Source organism: Pseudochaenichthys georgianus, chromosome 22 (assembly GCF_902827115.2).
Source record: "Pseudochaenichthys georgianus chromosome 22, fPseGeo1.2, whole genome shotgun sequence".
Classification (NCBI taxonomy): Eukaryota; Metazoa; Chordata; class Actinopteri; order Perciformes; family Channichthyidae; genus Pseudochaenichthys; species Pseudochaenichthys georgianus.
In genome coordinates this window covers 4,834,484-4,846,809 of record NC_047524.1, presented here as the reverse complement: position 1 = coordinate 4,846,809, position 12,326 = coordinate 4,834,484, and the positions used below count along the sequence as shown (strand labels likewise).

At 40.6% G+C, this 12,326-nt stretch overlaps 1 protein-coding gene across 2 annotated transcripts; it reads right to left on the bottom strand.

Moving 5' to 3' along the window:
• Positions 1 to 1,506: 1,506 nt before the first annotated feature.
• On the bottom strand, positions 1,507 to 11,883 carry mbip (MAP3K12 binding inhibitory protein 1). 2 transcript variants are annotated; one of them, XM_034110922.1, is made up of 9 exons: positions 11,689 to 11,883; positions 10,191 to 10,307; positions 9,799 to 10,008; positions 9,194 to 9,290; positions 8,771 to 8,839; positions 8,276 to 8,434; positions 7,678 to 7,775; positions 1,852 to 1,890; positions 1,507 to 1,759 (listed from the first exon to the last, which is right to left on the bottom strand). In XM_034110922.1, exons 1-9 carry the CDS (start codon positions 11,809 to 11,811, stop codon positions 1,655 to 1,657), a joined length of 1,017 nt encoding a protein of 338 aa, XP_033966813.1. In that variant the 5' UTR covers positions 11,812 to 11,883; the 3' UTR covers positions 1,507 to 1,654. The 2 variants fall into 2 exon arrangements, with proteins under 2 accessions (XP_033966813.1, XP_033966814.1); XM_034110923.1 differs by having other exon boundaries at positions 8,771 to 8,836.
• Between the last annotated feature and the right edge of the window lie 443 nt (positions 11,884 to 12,326).

Genomic DNA, 12,326 nt, shown 5'->3' with positions numbered 1-12,326 from the left:
ATAATATTTATTTAGATAATGACTACCCCATGACCTTTAGATCATCTAAAATTATATTTAGATGAACACTTTTTTAACTTAGATTTTATTGAGTTTTTTCGGACATTAAAAAGCAAACAACACAATAAACAAGCGCAGGACAACATGCATCTAGAGTTATGGGACCATTACAGTTTACAAGTCGTGCATTAGTCTTAACAGAAATGTCAGTCTCTCCATCTCATGCATTTCTTTAATGAAGATCAACACTATTATTATAAATAAGAAATCAATTTGCATCTGAATATTAGTTTATGTCCAGGCTTCACCATAAAACTGTCAATACATCTGCACTTTTAGGGTGTAAGAACTATTGCACTGAGGTGTAAGAAGAACCAGGGTTACTCATCAAAAGTCAAAACTCATAATTGTAGCTCAGCTCAGTTGAATCTCGACGTGAAAGCGTTTTGTAAACACGTCACAGTGTCAAACGCAGCAGCATCTCATTTAATGCTGGTTTGTTGGGTCTCCAATATGTTTTCCAAACAGAGATGCCGTAATCAGGTCATTTGGTATAATGACAACCATTAGGGGTGATCATTGTCACACAGCAGTCAGCAGATAAATCAGGTGCTCTGATTCATCACACACACACGAACGCACACCCCCTGCCAGCATTAGAGATTAATGCTGAACATGTTTAAGGAAAAAAATGTATATCATATTTGTTTGCTGTGTTTTTGAGGAGTAGCTCAGATCAGAACCTGTATTATCTATTAGAGCTGGAATAATTCAACACATGTCAGAAAAGTGTTGATTCATTAATGCTATGGAGAATTATGACATTACAGCTTTTCAAATGGTAGCATTTGGTTGATTGTAAGTCAGACCTTACGACAGACTTTGAAAGGAAATGGTATATTATGTGAAATAAATAAGAATCATACATTGTAGACTTGTTGTACCAACACAAGAATGACCAGGTTGACACAGCAGCTGAGTACTGTATTAAATGTAAGCTGTTTAAAGGGAAATTAGAAGGAGGGATGAAAAGGTAATGTTCTTGTATTTCATGCCCCATTCTTTAGTATGTCATAAAAAAAACTAGATTGAAAAAAAGTGATAGAACGTCGAAGAAAGTTGTAAAAATAATTCATAGTAGTGTCAATATCTTCGATAATAAAGTCATAGTATAGTATGTCGAAAAAAGTTATAAAAAAAAGTCATAGTATCATGTAAACAAATTCATAGTATAGTGTGTCGAAAGTTGTTAAAATTCAGACATCGAAAAATGTCAAAAGTTGTAAAAGTCAAAGTAGTATTATAAAATTACGCTTTTTATAACCCTTTGGTGACATGTTACCTTCTATTATGTGACACTCGGACATTTTACACTGTCTTTTTTTTCAACATACTAAGACTTTTGGGCAGTTTATTTTAGAAACTATGGACCACATAATAAGATTCCGATTGCACATGCATCCCAGTTAATAGTTTACATGTAAAACTCATGAGTCGAAACATTCATGAAGGGAACATATATTTAATTACAGGACAATGTCAGTTAACTACAAAACTATAGAAATACAGTCAAATTAAGCTCATAAGAAATGCTTTTGATGGTGAGAAACGCAAAAGGACACAGAAGTAAAGACAGTGTGTTTGGACAGAGGTGTTACAGTGACTCTTCTTCATATCCAGGCCCAAATTCATTCACCCTCTTCAGTAGCGCTGCTTTCACGGCACTGATCTTCTCATCCAGCTCCGTCAGACTGCAGGCCTGAAGGACAAATCATGACAGCCTGATCAACATTTCAAATAATGACCGACCTTTACATAAAGAGTGCAGTGAAAGGAAGCACAACTACTGACCTGAGCAGGGGACGTCTTCGGTCTCTTGTGTAGGTGACTCTGGAAAAAGTAGACATTCAACTTGTTTAATTAGTACACATTCTAAACTAGCTTTTATGAGCAGACAGAGGTCGTTATCCGTTTACTTTCTGTACAAACGACTAACAAAAAGAAAAGAAATCATAGGCTGAGTATTTCTCAAATATGCACTTACAAGAGGTGACACATTGTGTAAGGTCATCTTACACATGCATGTTACAGTATCGTGTAAGGTTGCTTTGTTTATTTAGAGACTCTGGGAGTTTCTCAATGTCGAGTACGCTTGCTTGGTACAGGGTATATGCAGGAATCCTGAAGTCAAATGTAATACCTTTTAAGACCTTTTTTAAGACCCTTTCCATACATTTTAAGACCTCATCGCAACTTCGCTCTGACGTCATCACCCTCACACATTTGTCATATGTTTACAAAAAACGATATGTTAAGACTTTTCTCGTTCTTAATATAAACTATATTTAGGGTCGATATGTGTTGTTGACCTTACTTTAAAATAGAAGATCTCTGTGACCGGATATAGTTTGGCTTAGACCCCGGCCCCACGAGGACGCATACAGTAAAACGCAAAAAAGTCTTCCGTTCACACACATTCGATTCATTAACGTGTCCGTTCACACTAGACCGCTGGAAACGCTGTAGTACATATGCCAGGCCTGTAAGTGGCGCTGCTGCCGCCACAAAATACACCAAAAGCAGCGAAGAAGACCCCGGAGCATGGTTGCCCTTCTGTTTATTCTCCGCGGTGGACGGCGTGTTCTCCTGCTGTAAATCTCTCAGGTAGTCCACCAGCAGATAACAACCCCCCCCCCACACACACAGAGCGGAGCAAGGCAACGAAACTTAAAATAAGAAGCAGCATTTTATGGCACACTATGCATGGGGCCGCCTTGAGGGGGTTTCCCGACATGTTGTTTCAGTAAATTAAAGGGTGTTTCATGTTGTCGTTGCTGTGGACCTTCTTAATACCTTGGAAAATGCCGTTTAATACTTTTTAATACTTTTTAATAGCCTTAATTTTCGCTAAATTGATTTATCAACTTTTAATACTTTTTAAGACCCCGCGGACACCCTGTGGTAGCACATGTCTTCCGAGTCACTTGCTTCAGAATCGAGGTGAAGCAGGTGTGCGTCATATGAGAGGCCCCGCCTTACATTTTCCGCCACAGATTTGGGGAAATTGGTCCGTGCGCAAAGCATTGTGGGGATTTTAAGACTGCGGAGTCTACACATGTGCAGCCTCGAAATTTCTCGCTACGAAGTACGCCGGGCTCGGTAGAATTCCAAGTATGCTGGACATTGGAACAGTACTTCGGCGGCACTCGATGACGTAGTATGCTTGAAATAGTGGCTCTGGAGCAGCCTTCGTCGACATTGAGAAACACCCAGTTAACAAAGGAAGCAATGTGTCTGACGTCCCCCATTTAACACCGCTCAGAAAATGTGTTTTGACTCCATATCTTTGGCTTGAACCTTGCGAGATTGCTCATCTTTAAGTTGCTGCATAATTTGTTAAGGATCCTCCTTTACTGTTCAGTGTTAAGATGTTGTTCCTGTGGGCCAACTGTGTGCAGCTCTTCAGCAAACACCAAACTACAGCATTTTTAGAAATTGCCACCAAAAAAAGTGGCACTCCGAATATAAAAGACCCCATCAGTTTATTCAAAGACACTCAGCATCCTTTGCTCGGCTCACACAAACATGCAGTGAGTCAAAGCAGACGGAGAGCGGCAGCATGCGGAGATCAGAGATACTTTCTGAAGAGACGTGCAGCATCTAAAGCACACTCGCTCTGGAACTGAACTCGTGCCGGACGGACTCCTTCAAGACGGGAAATGAGAGTCTGTGACTTGAATATTGAACACGGTCCAATTAATTACTTTCGGACATATTGAGATGCGTGCTGTTCTCTGGGTTTACACTAGCTAAGATTTAACCAAGCCGGAAGCGCGTATCCCCTTGTTGTGGTTCCCCTGGGTGATAAGGTAAGTGCAGAGGTCAAACTGGGGGAGACGAAACTCTGTGGTCAGCATCTAAAACTGGAGCACTTCCTTTCAGATGTGAACCCCATTCAAAGCAATTACAAGAAACGTACCACTTATGTATCATGTCCTTTGTTGAAGAACTGTTCTTCTGTACTGTTGAATTAGTAGCACACGGCTACCACTTAAATTGATGGTTAATTGGTCAAATTAGCTGGCTCGCAAACTACTTAACCGCTATATAAGTAACATTTAACAACAAAATGCTTCATCCACACACTCTTGTCACAAAGTAGGAAAGCAAGACTATGCGAGGATCTAAACTGTATGACCAATAATCGAACGGCATCCCCAAAATCATCACAGTTCAAATGTCTTTAGCAAAGGAAGGGTAAACCTATGACTTTAAGGGACTTGGGCTGCAGCCACACGGAGACGAAACGGGTCGTATCCGCGACGGTTCTATCTTATAGGCGGTTCGGCCACAACAAGGCCAACAGGGAACCGCAGATAACGATAACGGGTCCCAAGGTGGATAGATCTGCAGACGCACCGCTCTGGGGGGTCAAACGGCTCCGTGTTTACGCCCTATACGATCATTTCCTGATAACGATTACGCAATAGCCCCGCCTCTCCCACCATGGTCAGTAGCTACTGACCATGCTGCAGATGTTAGTGCAAAATATACAGCTCCTCCACCACAACCATCAGCAACAAGTGGACATGGAGAACTACATGAACTACATGTTGCTAAATCCACCGCGGAGAATAAACAGAAGGGCAACCAGGCAACCATGGCAACCATGCTCGGGGGTCTTCTTCGCTGCTTTTGGTGTATTTTGTGGCGGAAGTACAGCGCCACTTACAGGCCCGGCATATGTACTACAGCGTCTCCAGCGGGTCGAGCTGTCTCGTGTGGACGGAAGACTTTTTTGATATCGAATTCGGTTGGTTTCGTTATCGTCTCCGTGTGGCTCCAGCCTTAAAATAATGAATGTACTCTTCTAATATCAGAGTAGCACATGATAACAAAGGCCCTACGTAGCAAGAGCGTCAGGACACACTGGTGTAGGCATATTACTTCCAATCTTTATTCCAGACTCAAGGTCCATATCACATACAACAAGACAAAACAGATAGATAAAAACATAACATCAGTCCAATCACAGCGAGCCACACATGCTCACTGTCTGTAGAGGCTATTGCGCCAATGTCTCCAAATCATGGAAGAGAACCGGGTAGAACTCTTCACAGGTTTAATTAAAATGGAGATAACATGATTGTCCGAGTCTTCCAGGCGACACATGAATCTGTACATTAACTTTCTTAAAAGGGCGTGACAGGTAGGGACCCCCAAGTTAACAAACAGCTGGCTGGCACTGTGCCATCTTGGTACCCTCAGCAGAAACCATAAAGCATCGTTGTATGCAACTTTTAATTTGTGCATGCTTCTAGCCTTGTAGTTACTCCACGGGCGAGCCGTGTAGTTACTCCACGGGCGAGCCGTGTAGTTACTCCACGGGCGAGCCGTGTAGTTACTCCACGGGCGAGCCGTGTAGTTACTCCACGGGCGAGCCGTGTAGTTACTCCACGGGCGAGCCGTGTAGTTACTCCACGGGCGAGCCGTGTAGTTACTCCACGGGCGAGCCGTGTAGTTACTCCACGGGCGAGCCGTGTAGTTACTCCACAGGTGAGCCGTGTAGTTACTCCACAGGCGAGCCGTGTACAACAGAAAGCTTTAAAAAGTGATACCTTGACATCTACAGAGCACTTGTGAAACTTCCGCATTAATAAGTTTGCCTGGGCATACAGTTTGCAGCGCTGTCTATGGATGTCTTTGTCATCTGTGAGATCATGAGAAATATAATGACCAAGGTTCTTCATCTCACTGCACACAAGTAGAATGTTGCTACTGGGAATAAAATGAGGAAATACAGCCTTTTTATCCTCTTTACTTCGCACAATCATGATGCTACTCTTCTTGGCGTTATACTTCATATTAAAATCAATGCCATACTGGGAACAAGTCCTCAGGAGCTGTTGTAAGCCAGCACTGCAGGGGGAGAAGATTATTAGCTCCGATGACACAGCCAGTTTTACACAAGTTCACTTTCCTCCACAGATCATCCAGGTACAGATTAAACAACAAAGGAGATCAAATCCCACCTTGCTTGACCCCATTACCAACATAACAATGTTCAGACACAGTATTGCCCCACTTCACCTGCATAGTCTGATGTGCATACCAAAAGGCTAAGATCCTTATTATGTACTTAGGTACCCCTCTCTGTCTATCAAATGCCTTTAAGCATCAATACAACACAGAAACATGGTGGAATTATGGCTTCTATATTTTGCTATAATGTCTTTTAAAGCACAAATACACATATCTGTGCCGTGTTTTCTTTTAAAACCAAACTGGTTGTCAGCTGTGGTAAAATACTTTTCCAGCCTATCCAACAGAATGTTCTCCAACACTTTGGAGAGAATGCTAGCTAAAGCAATGGGTCTGTAATTATCAATGCCATTAATCTTCCCAGCTTTATCCTTGATGACTGGCGAAGTAATGTGATAGCTATGTGATTAACACGATGATTCAGCCTCTATGGGGATAGGCATATGACTGTCATTAGGGATGTCCCGATCACCTTTTTTTGCTCCCGATCCGATTCCGATCATTTGATTTTGACAATCTGCCGATACCGATTTTTCCCGATCCGATCTTTATGCAATGCATTAAGAGAAAAAAAAGGTAACAGATAACGGCTGGTCATCCAACGCGATGAAGTCAGCTATCTTGGCTGTTTTCTCTGTTCTGGGGCAGTTTCTCTTTCCTTTTAAAAGTCTCTGAAAGTGTCGGTTGTTTCAGTGCCGTTCCCTGAGTGGCCGCTGTGTACTCGTCGTGTTGTTGTTTGTTTCTCAGGTTGCGTGTTAGATTGGTCGTGTTGAACGTAGCTCTGTTCTTTCCACCACGCGGAACCTCCGCCTTGCAAACATTGCACCTGGCTGTTACACTGCCTTCACTTTCAATTTTATAATACTTCCAAACTCCTGACATTTGCTCTGTCCCGACTCCCGAGTCACCAGCTGAACGTAGCCTCTCGTTAGCTTGCTGCTACTATTAGACACTGCGCCCACTCTGTTGCCAGATTTCAGAGGAATAAGCAACCAGGTCTGAAAACAAGCCCAAAAGAAGCAACACATACATGATGTTGTGTAATTTTAAACCAAAACTATGTCCTCAGGATGACTTTAAGACGTGAACATGGTCATTTTTGTTTTGTAACATTAAATAAAATAATAAAAATATTTTATATAAAAAAAATAAAAAATCCCGATCCCCGATTTTTTTCTCCCGATTCCGATCTTTTGAAAATCACGTGATCGGCTCCGATCCCCGATCACGTGATCGGATCATCTCTAACTGTCATGTTTATTGCTTACGCAGGCCTTAGCTAATCTGAACTAAACATTGAATACTGCTTTGAACCGGTATTCTTCTATCTTGTGACACCCTCTCTTGTATTTAAGGCATGCGAAGGACACTATTCGGGAACTATTTGTCCCACGCAGCTCTGTGTGTGATGACTACTTCCATTCTTGCAAGGATAATAAATACATGTATCCTGATATTGAAGACCAAGCCGGTGACGAGTGATATTTTCTTAACATAAGCATACACAGTAAATGTGCAAATTGAATTAAAAAGAAGATTTAAAAATCGCACATTATTACAATAAAAGACATGTGTATAAACACTGAATTAATATGAAGTGGCTTTAAGGTATCTATTTTAAAGGCAAAGACTCACCGTGGACTGAAAGTACTCCGGGGAGAGTCCCTCCAGCTCCAGGATCCGATCCTCCAGCTTCTTCAGCCTCTGGTACACACTCAGAGGAACAGGGCCCGCTGAGGAAGGAAAACACTTGTTGTTTGACATGATGAACACAACAGACGTGGGTATGGATTGTGACTGTTCAAAAGAGAAGTCATAATAAAATATGTCTTTGTTAATAATGTGAATATCAGTTTCAAATCAGCTTGCTCAGACTAGAGAATTCATCATTGTTTTTGGTTGTTTACAATTAGTCCTGATGCAATGTTTTAAAAAGCACTTCAGGAATGCACTACTACTAATGTTATTGTTCTGTTTTAAGTGTGTTGCATAATGGATTAAGCTACAGCTGCATTTCGTTGTAAAATAACAATAAATTAACCTTGAATCCTTATTTTTCAGATTAATTCCACTTTGCATATAGACTATAACATTTACTATACACTCTCATTTTAAATTGCTATGATTGAAGAACACCACGAACACACTATTTTTGTGCAAGATTGTTTCTGTTATTACACGTAAGCCTTTCAGACATGTTAAACGTAACATACAGTGAGACACTTTGTCCGACCTGTGGGGAGTCTCAGGTGAGTCTCGATGTTCTGAAGTCGCTCTTCTATGGCTGCGTTTCCACAGTCTCTCGACATCGGGCCCCTCTGCGGATCCCCTGCCTCTCCCTGGCCCCCCCCACTGCGAGTCTGGGGCCCGTAAGTGTTCACCACCCGGGTAACTAGCCAGGCAAGAAGATCACAAACAAAAGCCATGATATTAAAACCAGGGACGAGCAAACGGGTCTGAGGACAAAGCATGCAGATCTATAAAGTAGTTTATCGGTTGGTTCTTCAAATGGTTCAGCACTTCTTATTTAATGCATTCATAATACTTTTTATGTATTCATTAAACCAAAACATATTAAAAAAAAAAAATGTCTTGTCATCTGTCAAGTCATTTTTCTTCATTAACTTTATGAACCTATGACTTACTTAAAAAGACAAGTGCAATTGAAAAGAATTAAGCTGTTAAGAAATGTCACATTGACATTTGTAGGAAATATTTATTTCCTTACCTTTCACGTGGCTTTTGAAACCTGGATAAGGAGTGAAAACTGCATCTGTCCTGGCACAGCTGTTTTCTACTGAGGAGACATTTTGATTAAAAATATATAATTAGAACGTAATGTCAAAATGTAATTAAAGTTCTTAGAAACATTTTATATAGATGGCTTAAATGCCAATTATTGCCATTAGTGTGTCCTGATTTCTGTTACTGGTATCTCACTCAGGCTTTGAATTTAAAAAGCCCTCGGTCTCGTGTTTTTCTCGGCTAAGCTGGTTGTGTTTCGAGGCCGAGTGTGTTAGCTACTTCAGCCCCACTCTTTGTGCAGTTCAGCCTGACCTCTCGCCTGTGGAAATCAGCTCTCTCCCAAACATTGGCAATCTGTGTGCAGGCTCCCTCTCCACCCTGCCCCCAACCTCTTCCCCATTCTCACCCTGATTGCAGTCGATCACGTTGCAAAACTCGCGTACATTGTTTTCATTGATCTCCATCTGCTTGCGTTCCATAAATGCAGATATTCTTCGCTCAATCTAGGGTTTCAATGGAGACAGAGAACAAAGGTAATGAGATACAGTGGATTGATGAGCTATTGATAGGTGTCAAGAAAGCAATGAGTTGGGGGGCAAACAGTCATTTGCATTACATGGAACGAGAAAATGTAGTAGACAATATGTTCAGGTATCCAAAACAGTTGAATTGCTGGCCATCATCCCATGATGGAATATGAATACTGTTTGCTTGGCTACCAAAATAAATGCACAACAGAATGGGGGGCTCTTGTCCTTCATCCACATGCAATCTCAGAGTAATGAGCATCCACTTCATAATCCATCAAGGACCTGGCCCTCTCTCAAAGCCCTCCAGCAATGTGGTCTGTTCTACCCAACCACCGCACTAAAGGACCCCTCATTCTCTGCTTCCCTGCGGCACGTCATGTTCACATCCTTGGGAGCAATTATTTATCAGTATTCATTTGGTTAACATAGAGTAAAGAGGTCTCTAAAACTGTCACTTCCAGATCTGCTGACGGAGACCAACCTCTGACTTCTTGGCTCGGATCTGAACCATGACGTCATCCTCTGCCGTCTTGCTGTCTTCGTCGGCGGCGGTCTGAGGATAAAACTCAGACAGATCCGTCATCTGCTCTCTGAGTGACGAAGAGGTGACGGCATCGTCTGTTGTGGAGTCTTTTGTAGAGGATGTATCGCCCTGAGCATCCACTAGCGTCTTTAAGCTTTCTGAAACAGCCTATTTAAAAATGGGAAAAAATAATATAGCATTCATAGCACAAATAATAGTTTTTAAATGAAATAGGCCTTTACTAACAAGCATTAAAGGGTATAATGCAGTTTAAAAATAGCCTATACAAATAATAATGTATAGGCATCAATTTAAAAGCATTTAATCAAACCCTTTTAGTGTTAATGTACCTGTAATTTAGTGATATGCTCCTGCAAACAGCTGTGCACGTGAGCATCTGGAGATGACGGGAGATCCGCAGCATCGATGTTGACTTCTATTCTCAGAGCAGCATCACTCAATTTGAGCTTGATTTAAAAATATAGAAAGAGACAAAAAGTGAGGCGACACTGCACAACACATTAAAGCAAATTGAGTGCTTAAAATACTTCTACTTATCAGCCGGCGTGCATTAGTAAGTGTTTTCTGCCTTTCTCTGATTTTATATTATTTGTTTATTGAGTATCTAGGTTAAATACTGTTAGTCAGATAATGCAAGCCATTTCGAATATAATTTTGGACTCTGGGAATTATGGAAATGTTCTGAGATTTTATAATGACCTATTTATCAAAGATAATAATCCAATTGGAGAGACTCCACTTTGATAATGCCACATAAAGTAGAGATATATTTGATATACATGCTGAAGGTAGAGCAGGTGCAAGAATATGTGTACATAAAGAATTGAAGTTGCTAATACATATTGTGTCACATACTTATGTATATATAATACCTTGCTTTATATCTTGTTATTGTTCATTTGTAAATTCAACATGTATATTTTCTACTTTCTTGTTTATTTCTTGTCTTTGAATATGTATTGTACAATGCCATGTCTTTTTATGCTGCTGCAACACAAACATTTCCCAAATTGGGATCAATAAATGTCTATCTTATCATATATTTATTTCCCCCCCAAAGATTGTGTTCTTATTCTTGCTTTTCCAAGAGAATGGACGGGAATAGGAATCACGTAAGTGCTAAATAATTCAGACCACGTGATCCTGAATTACAGAGTTCACATGTTAAATACAGGTTTCAGGGAGAGCTAGAAAGAGAGGTGAGCGGGGTTAATGACAACAGGGTGAAGTGACATTAGGAGAGATTTGCTTAAATTGGTGAGGCGAGGTGGCTGGTATCTCACAAGCGTATGGCCCATTGGTAAGGCTGGTATCTCACAAGTAAGATTGAATCCCAATAAACAATGTCATGTTTAATGCTTTATTTTCACTTTGTCTTAATTTCATTTGTATGAATTGCCTCTGAATTTGTTTTTTACTATGTTCACATATTCCTACATATGAACTGCTTTAAGTTTGCTTTTATTACATTTAAATGCATATAATTGACTTTGAATCAGGCCAATTTCTGAAAGGAGCTACATGCATACATTTGCCTTAAAACTGCAGGATGTTGCAGGTTGCTTAAATTGGTGAGGCAGAAAAGCTGGTATAACCACGTCTGGAAGCAACGAGCTAGTAAATTGAAATGATATAAATACCAACAAAAACAAGGGAAGGTTACGTTGTTGCTACTTTCTTTAGCACGGCTTGAATGTTGAGTAAAATGAATGAAGTGTGTCCTGCTAACCCGGGATGCTAAAAACATTAGCATGGAGCTAACATACAACTCGGACGGAGAAGAAACGTATCTCGGGGCTAAATGTGGCTAAAACAATGTGAACCAACCTCTCTCCCGAAGTCTGAAAAGAGCTTCAGTATCGCACACAGGCAGTCCCTGTAGCTGCTGGACATGTTGCTGGATTCACGAGGAGGAGGGTGATGTTCACTAAGCTTCATTGTATCCGCCATTGCAGTTAAACAGCTGCAGAATACTGCCCGCTGATTGGCTTGTAATCAGACCACGTGATCAGCCTGCCCTCTTCAGAACCACTGCTGTGTTTGTGCAGAATACAAATAGTAGACTACTATATCAAGTAAATGCATTATATTTAAATAGACCTCATTTGGCTATATTTGATGTGGGTAGTACGCTTTTAAAAGTCTTATATTTATATATGCCAGCTTCATACCGTTTTTTATTTATAAAAGTTTACATACAATTTAACTAAATATGTTTTAATTATATGTTTCCTCCAATTCAATTTATGCAAGCCACATTTCCCCTCAGCATAAGAATGACAATGTAAAAGAGAGGTTGTGGTTGCAGATCATGTTTGTTTTTAAAGTCTTGTGAATCAACCAAGCACCACCATTTGGAACAAAAAACCGAGTCAAAAGTGTGCCTTATCTGTGACCAGCTTTACAAGTAAGCTTACCTATTATTATTATTATTATTATTAGTTTATCACTCTTTACAAATATTT